The sequence below is a fragment of the Lampetra planeri genome, chromosome 39 (assembly GCF_965212315.1).
Source record: "Lampetra planeri chromosome 39, kcLamPlan1.2.h2, whole genome shotgun sequence".
In the NCBI taxonomy this organism is placed as follows: Eukaryota; Metazoa; Chordata; class Hyperoartia; order Petromyzontiformes; family Petromyzontidae; genus Lampetra; species Lampetra planeri.
In genome coordinates this window covers 1145925-1163348 of record NC_136145.1, presented here as the reverse complement: position 1 = coordinate 1163348, position 17424 = coordinate 1145925, and the positions used below count along the sequence as shown (strand labels likewise).

At 46.4% G+C, this 17424-nt stretch overlaps 1 protein-coding gene across 3 annotated transcripts in view; it reads left to right on the top strand.

Moving 5' to 3' along the window:
• Window positions 1-15386, top strand: part of LOC144731455 (mothers against decapentaplegic homolog 4-like) — a 31944-nt gene extending 16558 nt beyond the window's left edge. For all 3 annotated transcript variants that reach the window (XM_078612504.1, XM_078612505.1, XM_078612503.1), the window contains 5 exons: window positions 3127-3180; window positions 4302-4488; window positions 6999-7167; window positions 7302-7440; window positions 8680-15386. In XM_078612504.1, the coding sequence (XP_078468630.1) occupies window positions 3127-3180; window positions 4302-4488; window positions 6999-7167; window positions 7302-7440; window positions 8680-8891 (761 nt within the window). In that variant the 3' untranslated portion in view covers window positions 8892-15386. The remainder of the gene's footprint in view (window positions 1-3126; window positions 3181-4301; window positions 4489-6998; window positions 7168-7301; window positions 7441-8679) is intronic.
• Window positions 15387-17424: the final 2038 nt, after the last annotated feature.

Here is a 17424-nt window from a genome sequence, read left to right as displayed (position 1 = left end):
AAATCGGAATAAAAATACATTTGACCCAACAAGAGGAGGTTGCAATGGCTAGGTGCACCTACGCTGGATTGGCAGGTTCCCAGGACAGGCATTTGAGTGGTGCACAGAGGTGATTATCACAGGGAAAACTTCAAGGCAGGCAAGTGTATGTCATAATGATGCGTGACATATGCTATGTCACGCATCATTACGCTCCATTCTGGAAGCCTCGGTTATATGTGAGTTACTTTATGAATTGTGCGGAGTGGCTAGAGAGAGTTTAAGATGTCAAATTACGTTTGAAATAATGCACATTTTTATTGTGTTAACACTGTTAAAATTGTAATATGCAACTTACATTATTTTCCCTTAATTTATTTTTTAAAGAGATCTGTAAACACAATATCTGGATTAAAAGCATATACGTTTTTTTAATAAACTAATACCTTTTTTTGGTATAATTAATATCTAACATTCAGTGTATGCATTTAGGCGAGATTCGGCACGTATATATCAATGCAGTAATCGGTGCCAAACACAATAGCCAATATTTAAATTGAATGAATGTCCACCATCAGTTTAAAAAAGCACAGAAAGCTGCTTGCCATGGCACACGCAGGGTGTTCAGGTTCAATGATGGTGGATAAGAGTAGTCCGCTGTTGTTAGTCCGCTGCTGTTAGTGACGCATTGTGGCTTTAGGAAAACCAAAAATCATCTGGCAATTCAATAATGGATGATCAGAGTCTCGTGCACAGCCTTTGTTACAAACCATTAACATTACCAAATCGTCAGTGTGGAATCGTCCATAACTGTATAGAATTGCAATACATCCAATTATGAGAGTAAAGTGTGAATCTGTGGTGGCGTCAACCCTTAGAAAATAATGTAATAACTTATTTTTTTAAATAAAGGTCACTATCAAAACACCTTGTGACATTTTACATGTAGAGGATTTCAACATAGTTGCCTGTAATTGCATTAATTCTTTTTTTTTACTTTACAGAATTTAAATGATTGTTTTTTTGTTAAGAGCCAAAGGCATTATTTTACGTCGTGCATTGTAATTCAAGTGTTTACCATTCCCCGGCGCTCTCCGGAAAAACACGCCATTGAACATCGTGTTTCGTTTGGGAGCGCTCCCTTTTGTCGGATGACAAATCTCAGCAGACGAAACTCAAGCGACCCCTTTTTGACTAAAACCCGAGCGAGGACGTGCCGTGCGCTCGTGCGGCTGTGTACCGCTCGCTCGCGCATCCGATTGGCGGCGGCGGTGAAGAGACGGCGGTGTGGCGGCTGGGGACGGCCGGGCTAAGTGGGGGGGGGGGGGGGTTCCTTTGTGTTCGCATCGGGGGACCTGACCTGCATTGAACTGCTCTGCCAAATAGAAAATAACAATAGCCCAAGGCTTTATGCAGACCTTCATTCTTGTGTAAATAGGACGCCAAATGTCTGCTGCAGATGCTTTCTGCGTAATGGGATGGAAGTGGCATCAAGCGCTGTTTGTTTCTGGACTGTGGGCTGCGAATGCAACGCGTGCTTACGAGGGCAGGCTTTGGCAATTGTTTGTGATTTTAGTTTTTTTGCAGTGCAGCATCTTTACAGTTAATTTTACCGATTTACAGGCATTGCATTTTGCTATTCATGAACCAACTGCTGTCAACAACAATACCATGGCAACAGTATTGCGGGTATTGTAAAAATATAAATCTAAGCACAGCGATCGTACAGATCAGGATGTATTCAACGTATTAAACCTGACCTTAAATTGCCAATTTATGAAAAGCAGAAAAGAATGAATAACTTAACGGTGGGTTTCTCGTTTGGGTTTACTCTTCTCCGACTCCTCCCTCCATTATCCACAAAGACTCGTGGCCTAGTGCCGGAGTAGAAGGAGTCTGATCAAACGTAATAATGACAAGCTTGACGGGAGAGAACAAACACACCTGATGTCTGCGAAACTAAAGGAGGTGGCAGGAATATCTTGAGACGAGAAACAAGCGAAGGAAATATAAAGGCGAAGAATGGGGAGATATTGACAGAGCCAGAGGAGATGCGATGTAGATTGAAGGGGAGTGCATTGAGACACGTTACGATAAGGAAGGCCAAGCGTGGAGGTTTAGAGGAAGATGTAGAAGCTGATACAAACGGGCCTGACACTTTAGACAGCCAAACAACAGCAACCATCAAGGACAATAAGAAACAGCAAGGCTGAGTATATAGATGGGGTAGCTGTAGAGTCTCTGAAAATCCTTGGGACAAGGCAGCAAAATTACTCATTGGTATCTGCAAAAGCATGTACGAGCAAGTTGAATGATCAGAACATTTGACAAAAAAGAGTCATGGTGCTATTGCAAGAGAATCCGAATGCATTGGAGTCTGCCGCCCACCTTGAATTTGCTTTGTTCCTCATCAGTCCTCTTCCTCTATTGATCCTGTCTCTCTGTATAATTCACAGAGAGACAAATAATTCGACTCCTTCACGATTCTCAGCCATCTCTTCCGTCACCATAATTATTGCAATTAACTAAAACGTGTCTGCTGCTTTTAGGACATTTGCGCTTAATTGATTGAATGCATGAAAATGCACTTCTCCCCCCTATTCTCACCTCGCTGATGCCAACGATGTCCCAGCTTATTTCCGAGTTCATGCTCCAGTTCGTCGAGCTTTTATTCTTTCAGATAGAGCCCTGTGGGTCGTACGTCGCAATTTCGTCAACTCGACGTGTCCCTTTCGCACCCAGCGGGTTCCTTTACACTCGACGAGTGTGCAAACATTTGAAATTATCTACCGCCTCTTATGATTGCACGGTGGATTGCTTCACTATTCTGGCAAATTGCCCGATGATGCTGGATGTAATTACCAGCGAAACGTCGTACTACTCAAGTTGTAAATGTTGTCGATTTACTCTCCAACACTCCGGTGGGCTGAAGTAGTAACTAATTGGCGCGTTGTTTACGTGACAAACCTTACTGGCTGTGTCGGGTGGTGGAGGATTACGACACATTTATACTTACGCAATCTAACCCAGACACCTTTTTTATGAATAATATTGGTCGTGAAAGCCTGCGTGTTGAACGGTGTGTACGTGTGTTTTTACAAGGAGTCGAGGTGTCTAAACGTGTTTGTCTGGAACCTTTAATTTCAGGGCCGTCTCATCACAACGAGCTCACCTTCCAGCCGCCAATCTCTGCACACCCGGGTGAGGGCTTGTGCCTGCATCGATACATCGATTGATATGTTGAGACGAGGGCCTTCTTAATCCCTATCGTAAAAACCACATGGGAGCCCTTGTTGCAAGCGGTGTGTGGTGTGAAGCCGTTCCGTTGCTTTGCCTTGGCGAGGGTTTGGCGCTGCGTCTGTTTTACAAGCAACGGTCCAGGAAATTTACAAATAATAAATGCTTATGGAAATTCATGTTTATACAGTTTTTTTATAAATGTGTAAATATTACAGACACATCAAGCAGTCGCGTCTGGTGAGGTACGGTCTGGGTACTTCGACCTCTTCCAAGACATCTGACCAGTGTGGAAGAGTAGGCCAAATACCCTCCTAGTTGGCGGCAGAGGGGGGCCCTCCCGCCAGCATTGGCGTCAAATATCGAGCACACGGCTTCACCTTTACAGACATTCGGTGTCACTTTTTGTTTACAATCAATTGAACGTGTTGTTGCTGTGATTCTGCTTAAAGTTCGTGGACACTCAAAAGATTCCCAGTTTGAATGATTGAATGCATGAAAATGTCATCCCGACCGGGCTTAAATTTGTAAATATATACAGATGGAAGGCGTAGTGGCCATGCCCTTATCATGTGAAAGGTCACAGGTACGACACAGCGCTGGGTGCATTGATGCAAAAAACGAACAGAGCACAGTAACTTCGTGTTTGCGAGATGCTCAATTGATGGCTATGTTTGGCTATTTCACCGTGAAGGCACATGGGGGAGTGAGGGTGAGCACTGCTCCGCTGCAGGCTGGATTTGTGCAGCTGCAGCCTGGAATTGTGCAGGCCTGAGGTTATCCACACACGTCCAGGCACCATACGGTGTATGAGGTGTGACACATAACGCCGTGCCAAGGGGTCTGGTGTGAACATCGCCCACTGGGTATTTTGCAATACCGGATGTGGATTCTGAGTTATCCCGTCGCGTGTGGGTTTTTGTCAGGCGGCCAAGGACGTAGCAGAATAGCCCAAACGGGACTCTTTGAGGTGTCCCTTGAATAAACAAATGACCCGCCACCAATCTCAATTGGAAGTTACCTTGCATGCATTTGAACTCTGTGCAACGTCAAGCCCGTGTATTGTTTGCATTGAACACCTTCAGCGGGGCCAGAGTTCTGGTGTTCCATCGCCTACTTTGAAATGGACGTGCAAGTGGGGGAGACCTTCAAGGTGCCCTCCAGCTGCCCCGTGGTGACGGTGGACGGCTACGTGGACCCGTCGGGAGGAGACCGCTTCTGCCTGGGCCAGCTGTCCAACGTCCACCGTACCGATGCCAGCGAGAGAGCGAGGTGAGCGTGCGTGCGTTCACCTATGCTCTAACGCTGCCATGGCGAATGGTTATAGGGAAACCGCTGCTTGTATTACCGGTGATGTCAGAGCCAGGGAAATAAAACGTGTATACCGGTGGATTAAAACTTTCATTGTAAAAAAAGAAAAATCCTCTGTTGGTGAGAGCCATTCTCTCTACCCTTGGGGGATGATGTGCTGAGAAAACCTCTGACCTGGATTTGAACTCGCAACTTGTGTGTGGCTCTACCAGCATTGCCTCCTCGCCAAATAAACACTCGCGTGAGCCATGAAAGTCAGGTTGTAATCACATGTTGACAAATATTTTTCAACGAAACTAACAGCCCCACACATTTTTCTTGGTTCTTTCGGTAAAGTCACGTAGAAGGGAAATAATAAAATAATAAAAATTAAACAATACAATAAAATTCTCACGACGTTTCGGCCACAACGCAAGCAGGACGCTCTCTTTCCGACAGCTCTGTTTCTTCACCTGAGGACGGCTGCTTGCGTTGTGGTCGAAACGTCGTGAGAATTACTTTTTTTAATGTTTTTTTTTTTATCTTATTATTTCCCTTCTACGTGACTTTACCGAAAGAACCAAGAATATGAATCCCTACAGTCACGAAAGCTTTAAATCGAAAGCCCACTCATTCTTTCGACTTCTCCCTCCCCCGCCAGCCAACGAGCTAGCCACACTTTTTTCTCATTGCGTATGATATAATAGTATGATAGCGTATCCCACGCATTTGCTAGGGATACATGGCCAGGGTGGAGGATGGGTGGGAGGGGAGGCGTCAGCATGAACCCTGCCCCTACGCTGTAGGATGCGAGTGACCTCATCACGTGGAAGTGCGTGGTATGCATGAAAGTTTAACTTCTTTCGCACCGTACGTAGCCATCCGTGCTAATCGGTTGCGGGGAAAGGTGCGGGGGAAGGACAACAAACTAAACATGAAAAGCAGTTCTAAAGAACTGCTAAGGAAACTACTTGTTGCGGTGATGTCACCACCGCACACGCGCGCTCATCTGTCCACAAGTCAGGCAGCCAGGAAGCCAGTCAGCCAGCAAAACTACTTTCTAAAATATTATGATTAGAATTATTCGTTTCTTTTAATCTCCATATTTAAATGTCCTATACACAAACCTAACCAACTAGATGAAGTGGTGAATCCTCTGATATAACCCAGACGCGCACCCCCTATTGTGGCCTCCCTCCCCTACTCTACCCTTCCCCTAACCCAGGGGTGGGGAAACTTTTTTCTGCCAAGGGCCATTTGGATATTTATAACATCATTCGCGGGCCATACAAAATTATCAACTAAAAAATTAGCCTGTTATATTTGGTCAAACATTTAATTAACTCACCCCTAATGTGATGGCTGGAACTGCTTCTCTTTGGTGAGGCGTGTGATGTTAGCTGGTATTGATGATGTTGCTACTCGCAACTGATTTTCCAGGTTTGCTCCTAGATTCATTGAATTTCGAGTCCCGCCTGCGGTTACCTTGGCAGGGCCAGACCAAATGATTTCGCGGGCCTTATACGGGAATATTGTTACTCATAAAGGAAGGCCCTCTCTTTTTTTTCCCTGTGTCACCGGTTATGGAATGTTCTCTTGTATTGATTTTCCTATTTTCTTGAATGAACGAGATGAGCACGTTAATCGTCTCGACTAGATTGGCTTAAAGTTCTGGGTTACGGAAGAGAAAGCTTACGAAAATCAAACATTTGATGCCAGTTAAGTTTGCAAAGACACTTTTTTTCAGATGGATTTAAATAAAATTAAGATCAAACATTTGTCAGTAGTAACCAAGAGTGACGTGGAGACCTGCTAATTTTCACTGTGTACTCTCTAAACCTTTGTACTTGTTCATCTGACACCATCATAATACAAACCTCTCATGTAACGTACTGAAAACGGCCATGACCTTTGAAGAATGTACACATTTTGATTGTAACGTCTCGACATTTTACGTGGCAGAATAATTTACCAGAGAGATTGATGCGATAACAAGGGATTACGATTATTATTGTAATTATTACAATTATTTAGACCCAGGACAGCTTCACTTAATCTCAGTTGGAGCCAACGATTGCTATTTATATTTGTAATTTATTGGTAATTTTTCAAATTTAGGAATATTTGGACCTTGACACTGGCACGCAACGGCCTCCTGTATCGGATCTCTCATCATCTGGTTCGAACCGCGAACCTCTCAACGGCGAACACGCTGCCACGTCACCGCGCCATGAGATCGTAGTTGCTATGGGCACATTTCCTATGACACCCTGGGCTATGTATTGAGCGATATAAATGCACCATTGAAAAAAAATTCGGCTTTGCCTTCTTCCGAATGCTTTCTGTTATCTTCTTATATGTGGATGATGGGAAGAGCTTAGCCTCAGCCGCCATAAATACACGAGAGGCCCACAGATCAGATGATGTTTCACTGCTTGCACAGAGCGCATGCATTTGGTTTGCGTACAAACTGACGTGGGTGACACTGGCAGGTTGCACATCGGCAAGGGCGTTCAGCTGGAGTGCCGCGGCGAGGGCGACGTGTGGGTGCGCTGCCTCAGCGATCACGCCGTCTTCGTGCAGAGCTACTACCTGGACCGCGAGGCAGGCCGCGCGCCGGGAGACGCGGTGCACAAGATTTACCCCGGCGCCTACATCAAGGTACGGCGGCGGGCGTGACGCGTCACCTTGACTCCTCTACGCAAGGCTGAAACGGGAGGATCTGTTTGCAATTCTGGCACCGCCCGCTGCGTGCGAGCGTTTCCGTGTCTTGGACGTTCCGCTGTGCCCGCCAGGTGTTCGACCTTCGCCAGTGCCACCGGCAGATGCAGCAGCAGGCGGCCACGGCGCAGGCGGCTGCAGCGGCGCAGGCTGCGGCGGTGGCCGGAAACATCCCCGGGCCGGGCTCCGTTGGGGGCATCGCTCCTGCCATCAGTAAGCGGCAGCTGCCATCTTCGTCGGCAACGCAGCATTGTCTATGCGAACGTTGGTGGTAGTAGAGATGACTTCCTCGCCTGGTATACAGGAGGTCGTGGGTTTGATCCCGACCCTGATGTCCGCATATTTCCAGTTTGCATGTCTCTCTTTTCCCGTAGTCGCGTGGATTTTTCTCAGGGCCCTCTGGGTTTTCCCCTCCACATTTAAAAACATGCGTTTACAGTATTTGGCTGCTAGAAATGTCTGCATGATATGCCACTTTGTTGAGCTATCTTTTGTGGTCAATTTGCTTTTGAAAAAAGGAATATAGCTCGGTGAGCCTCACCCGGTAAAACATAAAGTTATAGCAGAAATAGCCTTTTTGTTGTTACACGTTATGCTCGTATGCATTCGTGTACAGTACACAGACAGGTGTGGGAAGCTACTCATCTGGTCGGCGTCCTAAACCATGGTGAAAATCCCACTGCCATCTCAGAAAAATGTAATAAAGTCCCTTGCTAAACAAATTACTTGGAGCGATAATGGGTCCAATAAACTCACGATTATGAGCTTCAAACTCCATTCGGGAGGGGATAGTGGGTGACTTGGCGGCCCATCATTATTCTGGGGACAATAAAATGAGTACCACTTTGTTGGAAACCAACAGTGATTGCCCCTTTGGAGAACCTGGCCGATGTCATAGAAATTAGGTATTTACATTGCTTGTGCTCTTTTTTGCTGTAACTGGGAGGAGATTTGGACTTTTGTATGCACTTGTTGCCGATATCAGCCACTAGGTTGTGCTCGTCACTCATGATGCTTCATCTGTGATGATTATGGCTCAGAATTGTTAGGTTCAATGGGCCCTCACGTCTCTGACATATCACCAACTCATGATGATAGAGCAGAAGCCACTTTGCCAAACTGGTTAGCCTCCACCCTCCCTCACATAATATGGTAATATGATGGATCGTACGATGATCACTGTATCGGTTTTATTGTTGTTGCAAAATTTCATTATTTGGTATCATCGTCGCTTTTTTTCATATTTTATTTTCTCACAAAACATGTATGCAATAGAAATGGCACAAAAATCTAAACGGAGCGAAATGGCTGTTACCAATTACACTAGTGCTTCGTAAAAAATAATCTTCCAGAATAATTGACAGCACGATGGTTACGTGACACCACGTCATTCGTTTCATTATTCCTCACGCAACTGACAGAGGCGTGCCGCCCCCCCCCCCCCCTTCCCAGGCCTGTCGGCGGCAGCGGGCATCGGGGTGGACGACCTTCGCCGGCTCTGCATCCTGCGTCTCAGCTTCGTCAAGGGCTGGGGTCCCGACTACCCGCGGCAGAGCATCAAGCAGACTCCGTGCTGGATCGAGATCCACCTGCACCGCGCGCTGCAGTTGCTGGACCAGGTGCTGCACACCATGCCCATGGCCGACCCGACCCCGCTCGACTAAGAGCTCGCGGGCGGCGCCGGCACGGCACGCGGCAGCGTGGGCGACTCCTCGCGTACCGCCCGAGCCGACGGGCCACGTCCCAATGAGCCGCGTCATCGTCCAATGTGGCGCCGCGGTGGCGGGCGCCCTGAAGGATTCATCACTCGCCTGTCTTCTGCGGAGAAGGGAACGTTTTGGTTTCTTTCGCAGACGAGGAACACGTGAAATATGACGCTACGAATGATTGTGGTGCAACGCAGCGCACACTAAACCGTGTATGAACCCGTCGACTTAAACACGAGGTGTCACTTTTCTTAACCACACACTCCCCCCACCCTTCTGTATTTGACTTTATTAACCACGCTCGATGAGGGGAGACCCTACGCGCCGCGGGTAAGGGAGCATTATTGATGACGAAAGTGATTGTTCACAGAAGGACAGGGTTATCGTGTTGAGTGCCAGAGGGGGGAGTGGGTGGGGGGAGTGGTGCAGAAGCAGTGCAGCAGGATGTAGGGAGACACAGCCACAGGGCTCTGTGCTGCCTTCCACGGGCACCCTCGGTTGAAACATCGCCCAGCACTCGTGCTGGGTGATGCATGTGCTGTGTGGTGTGGTTTCACAAGAGTCTTGCTTTGTATACAAACGCTGCAACACATCATATAGAGCAGAATAACCATTCGCCATTGTCGTGGAGAATATAAAGAACAAAGTAAATAAGCATATATTTGTCCCTCCGTGTAAAATATATTTTTTTACATATCCCATCACAAGCAAACTGGACCGCTTTCAACATTCACCGTCTCATCAGCAGCCCAGTCAGGCTCATGTATGTTGAGTTTCATTTGCACCATACGTAGCCCACCGTGCTGATCGGAGGTGCTGCTGAATTTCCATTTGTGCGCAAAGATCCTCTGTTAGAGATATGTCTTAAATACAGGAAAATTGTTGAGTTTTTATTTAAATAAGAAATTACACGAAATAATCATGAGCAGCGTGGAGAATATAAGAAGGGACAGAAATGTGAAGGAGGCACATTGCTTGTTTCGTTGCTCGTATTTTCGACAACGATGCAAATTATTATTTAGTGTTAATGATGGATCACACTGGGATTGCTGCTGTATTACACATAACGCAATACATTCTACACAACACTGTGCAATGCTGAACCACGACTCCACTATATCACACTTGAATCCAATTAAAGCGCACCGCTCTGTAACGGCTCCCCGTCGTCGTTCACAGAGGCGCGACGTTCAGCTCCGTTTTCATCTCCGTTCCATTCACCCCGTTCAGCTTTTGCACCCGGGGAAGCAGAGCTGTTTGAAAACGTTCTCCTTGCATCTTCACGTATCCACCGCGTCGTGCGAGGTCGCAGCCCGTCGTAGCGTTCCGCAGTGGCTCTCAACAGCTGCTGCACGGCTCAGTGGGCCCCCCTCTGCTCCAGCCTCGTCTCTCTGTGGCCGCGTGAGGCAGCGAACGGCCCTGCCGTGCGGTGAAGAGCAACAGATGTGTTTATTGCAGCGTCCGGATTTCCAGCTCGTTATATATTTTGACACTTTGCGCCTTTTTTTTATATTGGAATACATTTAGTTTCTTTGCCATCCTGACACGTCAGCTATGAATGTCTTTTCATGGTACAAGGTATTATTGCAGATGTCGCGATGCTATGGAAGGCAGTGCCCGTTAGCAATGTGAATTCTAACCAACGCAACGAAGCTGTTAAAGAGGTTTTTTTTCAGACATCCAGCATCTCCAGGAAGTGTGGCGGATATGGGAGTCGCACCGAAGTGTCTTCTACTTGTGGCCAGCGGAAACATTCGGGGCCCTTGGCACTCGCTTGATTTGAACCACTGCGGTGGCTGCATCACTAAGTTTACCACTCCAGGCGATTTATAATAAATATCCATCCAATTATGCGCGAAGATATACGTTGGTCTCACGTCACGTGTGCTGATCGTGGGGAATGTAAAAGGCACTGCACATCCTCGTGCAATGCGAGTGTTTTATATGTTCACCGAAAAGGTCTTCGACGACACCGAGGTTGCACGCGTCCCAGAATTGTGTAGCGAGTGCCGTACGTCCACGTGCGGTATTAATATATCTCCCGTTCGTGAACTGTACAGCAACACACTACATGTCACGGTTGGGCACGAAACTGTACTGGAGCATAAGGTCGCTCCTTTTTAGCGCAGATTGAGCCACGGGTGTTTGGCTTGTGAATGAGTGCATTGCCGGGCATTTGCCTTCACACACGAGGTGCCTCTGTGCCAGAGGTCGCAAACGGGTTTTGAGTCCTTACCCGTACCTGGCCGCACCAGGGTCGCAAATGGGTACCCGGCCGGGTACGGGTAGCCGGGTACGGGTAGAGTACCCCTACCCGTACCCGTACCCTACCCGTACCCTACCCGTACCCTACCCGTACCCTACCCGAAATGAGTGACAAACGGTTACTCACCAGTGACTCACGGCCTACCCGTACCCGGCCGCACCAGGGTCGCAAATGGGTACCCGTACCTGTATCCGGCCGGGTACGGGTAGCCGGGTATCGGGTAGGGTACGGGTATCGGGTACCCGATTGCGACCTCTGCTCTGTGCTTGCATTTATGGCACCGGGCATACAGCTCTCACCCTGTCACCGGCATCTTGTCGATGTTAAATAGTTGTCATCTGCCATAGACACTCTCCGAAAGGATCCCACAGCGACGAATCTGTCTCTGGCAGCATTAATATTGGTGTGTACATTAAGAACATAAATGAGATGTTTTATGAGCAGTTTAAAATGGGCCGATTCTTCCCATTCGTGACTGGGAACAGCCCCAGAATGCATCTACAGGCCGGAATGCACCCATACAACCCATACCGTGCCCCTGCCGCTCCAACTCTGCACCCCTTCGTGGTCCACCTCGGGATGGCATCCCTCTACTAGGTAGCTCGGGGTGAGAACTCAAGAGACCAGGATGAGTGATGTGCAAGAGTGACCTGGGTAGAAATGTAGCTGTGGCCAGGGGGTGGGTGGTAGTGCAAGGTAAAATCTATTGGTTTTTATATTTCGTTTAAGCAAACTTCAAATGTATATACTATGTTGAACTTATTTTGTATCGTACGTAGCTAACCGCGCTAATCAGAGGCGCGGGGGAAGGACAATAAACTGAAAATTCTAGATTTGAAGCTTTCGTGACTGCAAGGAATCATATTCTTAGGATGTTTCGGTAAAGTCACGTAGGTAAAACATCAAAATTTAATGAAAATAAAATAAAACAAAAATCACGACGTTTCGGAGGCAACACAAGTCTCCGTCATCAGGTGGGACCGTCACAGCCGAATTAGCTGCATCAAGTGAGGCAATGATTCAAGAAGTAATCCCTTATAAGCAAGTTGAAGGGGGGGGGAGCTCATCAGAATGTGGTAGCCAATGAATGGAACGTATCGGGAGGGAGGGGGGCGGGGCTCTGAAAACACAAAAAGCAGCTCCAAAGGCAATAATGTAATGGTCGGTTAGGTTCGCATAAATTGTATAAAAAGCCTTCATTTTATATTTCTTTGTCTTGTCGTTTGTAAACTTAACACAACCCAGCGGAAGAACCAATCGAGTGACGTCATAGCCGCTGATGGTGGACGCAGTGTCACCGCGTCATACCGTTTATTTGTCTTGACTGACAAAACGTGACGAAAATAATGATTCACCACATCTGTGGCCCCGGCATAGCCCAGAGGCAGATTCAGATGTCTCGAGGCCAAGCTGTATCAGGGTTCAGTTCTGGGTGAGGCCCAGCAAATCACCAGTGGGAAAGAAAGAAAAAACCCTTACCGTGAGGTCTCCCCCGTGCTGGCGCGGCTCGAATGTGCCAGTGGAAACGTGGCATTGGATGAACGGGCACTGCTCCTCGCGGTGGGGTGGGGGGAGTGAGGCTCACTTCGCGGTGACACCCGCCGTGCTCCCGCTCCCTATGCACGGGCACGACACATTTGGGCTGCCGTGAAAGGTGTTCAACTCCACCTAACGGATTTGCTTTTATTCTCAACGATAACGAGTTCGTGTTTTGCCTATCGCAGTTGTGCGCACAGCGCAGTAGCGCGCTATCCCACTTTTTTTAATATAAAGAGGCAGTTGAGTACAGCCATGTGCGTTTCAATTCAGGGAATTCAATGTTGTTTGCAGGAGTGGGGGGAGGGGCCGATTATTGTCGCGTTGATTCTCAACAGAGTAAACTCGCGGGTGCATTTTACAATGTGGAACGTTTGACCACGACGGTGGAGTCGCTACCCCCGCGACCAAATTCACTTCGGAAAAGCGGGACGATTATTGATCGATTGACCACGACGCCGACAGAAAGCAATGTCCTACTCTCGCATATGAACCTTGCAGGATATATTTACCGGCCACTGTTTTTTTGATGGTTAACGCACCGGGGGCAACCGCGTACCTCCGCGATGAAGCGGCCAACGTGCTACCGCTCGCCGGCCGCATCACTGCCGCTCCCCCCACACCCCCACGTGGCATGACAATTTAAATCACAAAGGGAATAGCGAATGCAAGTTTATATGACCCGCCGTCGTAGCCAGTCGTGTTAGGCATTGAACAGTGTATATGATTTCGAGGCAGGATTTATGAGGAATGTTTTATGTTTTGGTGAACGTGCCAACTGTTACTTGTCCAAGTCGGTGCCGAGCGTTGAATTATAATCGGCTATCCTTCATGATGTGAATACATTGAACTGTATTATATACCGCAATGAATTGGAAAATGTACCCTACGCTACACACTGCACATCTGCATCCATGCTCACCACACGAGATCGAACCACAGACGTCATGTTACCAAAGTACGTCTACACCAGACCCTACTAAACTGTTTCTGCGTTGCGTTCTATCCCAGGCATTGCAACACCACCTATTTCACAAGTTCACGAAAAAAATGCCTTCAATTGCCTGGAATAATGTTCCCTTTTAACTGATCGGAGGCATGCACACTCATCTGTGAGCATGGCCGTGTATGGTGGGTGATGTGCAGCCTTGGAGTGGAGGCAAGTACAACCTGACAACCCTCTAGAGATCTGAAAATTGGATTTAAAATGACATTTTACAACTGGGAACAAGAGAATGCAGACGAACAGTGTCAATGTCATATCAAAGGTGGTTTCCTTTGATGTGATATTTTTATTATTATTAATATGCAGAGGGAATACAATTCACTCAGAATCTTCTATCAGAACCTGTATTTCGACTGGAGGAATCCGATGAGTTATAAGAACCTCTCTTTCACAGATGTCCAGTAGGTGCAGAACCACGAATGCAGAACCCAGTGCAGTTCCATCTAATGGAAATCATGGTGTACAAATGTACCAGTGTTGCATACACCCAATTGTACAATAACGGTAAAACACAAGTAGTGGAGTCAAGCAAGCTATATTTACACTTGTGAAGCATAAACCACATGTTCGGAACGGGTGCGGAAGTTCGTCCACATTTTTACATTTTAGTTTAACACGTAGGCTTTACATTTTACCCGACTCTACCGTACAGCCACATGCGTTGCATGCACGGAATAATAAAACGCGGTGGCGCGAAATGGAATACAAGGTCACAAATGTTACGAAATGTTTTTGTTATCTCGGTTCCGCATGGCTCCGAAGGCAGAGGACATACTCTTAAGAGCACTTGCACGTTTGTATCATCCAGATTGGACATGTCAGCAAATGGTGCATTGGTGAACTTGGGCAGTCACGTTATTATCCCAAAGGTCAATGAAAAAGTATTAACATTAAATCAGCTTGTAAAAAAAAGTGTTGTAAATTCGCCTTTAAACCGGAAATTGCATTGTTGACATAATCGACCTGAATGTTATGCAACGTTTTATAGGCTCAATACTTTGATGGACATTTTTTTCTATACGAGCACATAAGGGCTGATTTGAGTTTTCGTGTTTCCTAACGACTCGTGCGAGTTTGTTGCGTTTCTACATAATCTGAAGTCTGTACTTAACGTTCGCAGCATTACAACTATGTGTACGAAGTATTCAGTCTCAAGGCTAGTTCACATTGCTCATCACCGGTGTCAGGGCATCACACGAATTTTGACATAAGCCTTACTGTCTGAACGTGGTAGTGGGTTAGTATACATCAAATGCAGGAAGATCGTTGTGTCTGCAAAGTTGAGTTACAATACAACGAGCCTTGTTTCCCTCTGACCAAACACTGAACTGCAATTAATTTTCAGTCACAAGAACAAACAATGGAAAGTACTTTTTTTTAAACGGAGGGTGGAATCGATCCACCATATTTCAGTTTCACTTGTTGAAACCTTTCTTTGTAACGCTCCCATCTCTCGCGGGTGATCTGGCAATCGTTTGTATATTTCTGCGCAGCGTGCGCCGCTGTCGAATCCCCGAGGCAAAGGCAAATCGAAACCAACACGTGGACACGTTTTTTCACTTTCAGTGTCCAAATGATGAGGTGCGTGGCGTGTCCTGATAACCTCCGCGATGCGTGTTACTGAGAATAAACAAACTTTATAGCATCTGCTCATGGTCGTTGTCTTTTAAAGTGTGGCCTGTTGTACTAGAGATGCGTGTCGGATTCATCATAATAGGATTTCGGATGTGAATCTTTTTCGGATAACAAGATGTACTCGGTTTTAACACGTAGGCTTGCACGACCAATGTCCATAATAGTTTTTTTTAGTTAGGTGGGGAATTCTGGTTATCGCCTGTTGAAGCTGGTGGTAATTACCGGCGAAAACGTCAATCACATTCTAAATGTTGTGGGTTTACTCTCCAACACACCGGTGTGCTGTACTCGTAACGAATTGGCACCATACTAATTGGCTGTGTCGGGTGGTGGCGTGTTTAACGACACGTGATGTACTCATTTAAAATGTCTTAATGAGAAAAACAGCATGGGCCGATGCCACGCGACGGTCGTTTTTTTTGTCAGGAAAGGGGCACGTGCTCAGAAACATCCGGATCTTTGGTCCGAACTTCCTAATATGAATTCCTAAAAACAGGTTCAGATTTTTTCAGATGAATATACAAATCGGGAATTACATGCACGTTGCACATCTTTCTTAGCCGTACGTAGCCAACCGCGCTCATCCATGTATGATACAGAACAATGGCATCAAACGTGTCCACGTACTTTTGCATTCGTAATTACTTGGTGGTTAACTTTAAGAAGGCTTCCCCTGTAGCTACAAAGCAAATCCGTGGTGTGCTACTGTTCGGCAGTTAAAAATGTTTTGCCCAGGTCGTGTTGGTCTTGTACAAAAACCCTGCCAGAAAGGCCACTATAGGAAGACCCCCTGTAAGGGGGCACTTGTTGATGTTCAGCAGTCGAGTGTTCATTTTTGGATCACGTCGGGGATGGGAAATTTGAACGGAGCATTGTCTTGCAGGTTTTGTTAATGTCACTGTGTTGGCATCAATTGGTCTTTGCGCATGGTGAGAAATAAAACGACTTTGCAGTTCTATAGCGTACCTCGTGAAACTATGTAAATTATGTTACTCTCCGATTAAGATTTGTAATTGATCTCAAGCATGAGCTTTTATTCTTTTGAAACGTTTGAGTCAAAACTGGTTTGTTTTCCAATTGCGTAAAACGCCCAATTGTCCGAATAAAGGAGTTTGATTTTCTGTGGCAGTTCCGTGTTGGGAAGGTTATTGTTCTAACAATCCTGGACCAATGCTGATTTTTTGTTTTGAAGGAAATGAAACCTCTACACAAAAAGTGATGGTTGTGGCCTCCAAGTAGAAAGTGGGCATCGTCCTAGTGTTTGTAAAACTAATTTCTTTAGAACTGCTTTGTGTTTAGTTTATCCTTCCCCGCACCTCCAATTAGCACGGTTGGCTACCTACGGTACAAAATCAGTTCAACGTGCATACGTAACCCAGGAAATGCGTAGAAGTGGTTTTCATTCCACACTTGATAAATGTCCTGATGCATTGTGAAGTCACATCTCTCTTTGGAAGAGTGGATAGCAGCACATCCTGGGCTAACATGAGTGGCGAGCGATATTTGGGGCCATCCATTCAGTACGTACGCATGGAGGAGGGAGGGGGGTTAACCCAAATGCGTACGCTTGCGTATGAGGGTCTACTGACAGTGTACGCATAGGAAACGGAGGGGGGGTGAAGCCTCGATAATAATAATTTGTCTACATTGGCCTTCAAATTAGTTAGATAGTCCGGCGGTGGACTATCTGTTTGCTTAAACACATTAATATTATTCATCCTTGATCGTTTCTGCGTGTATTCAATATCGGCCGTTCTATAGGATTCGGTGGGGGGGTGGGTAAAAAGTCCGCGTGTGTCCAGGGAGGGGGGGAAGGGTCAAGTTTTGACAGATTTTTGCTACCTACTCAATGGATGGATAAAATTATGTTCCAGACGAATACAACTTGTTATTGCTAACTATATGATCAGCATAATTGAGATGTGATGTGTATATTACTACAGGGAAGATGTATTGTTTGAAGTTATTGTACTTATTGCAGGTATTATAAAGTTGTTTTTCGCGCAGATATGTGTGCAACTTTCTTACATTTATACAAACAAGGAACC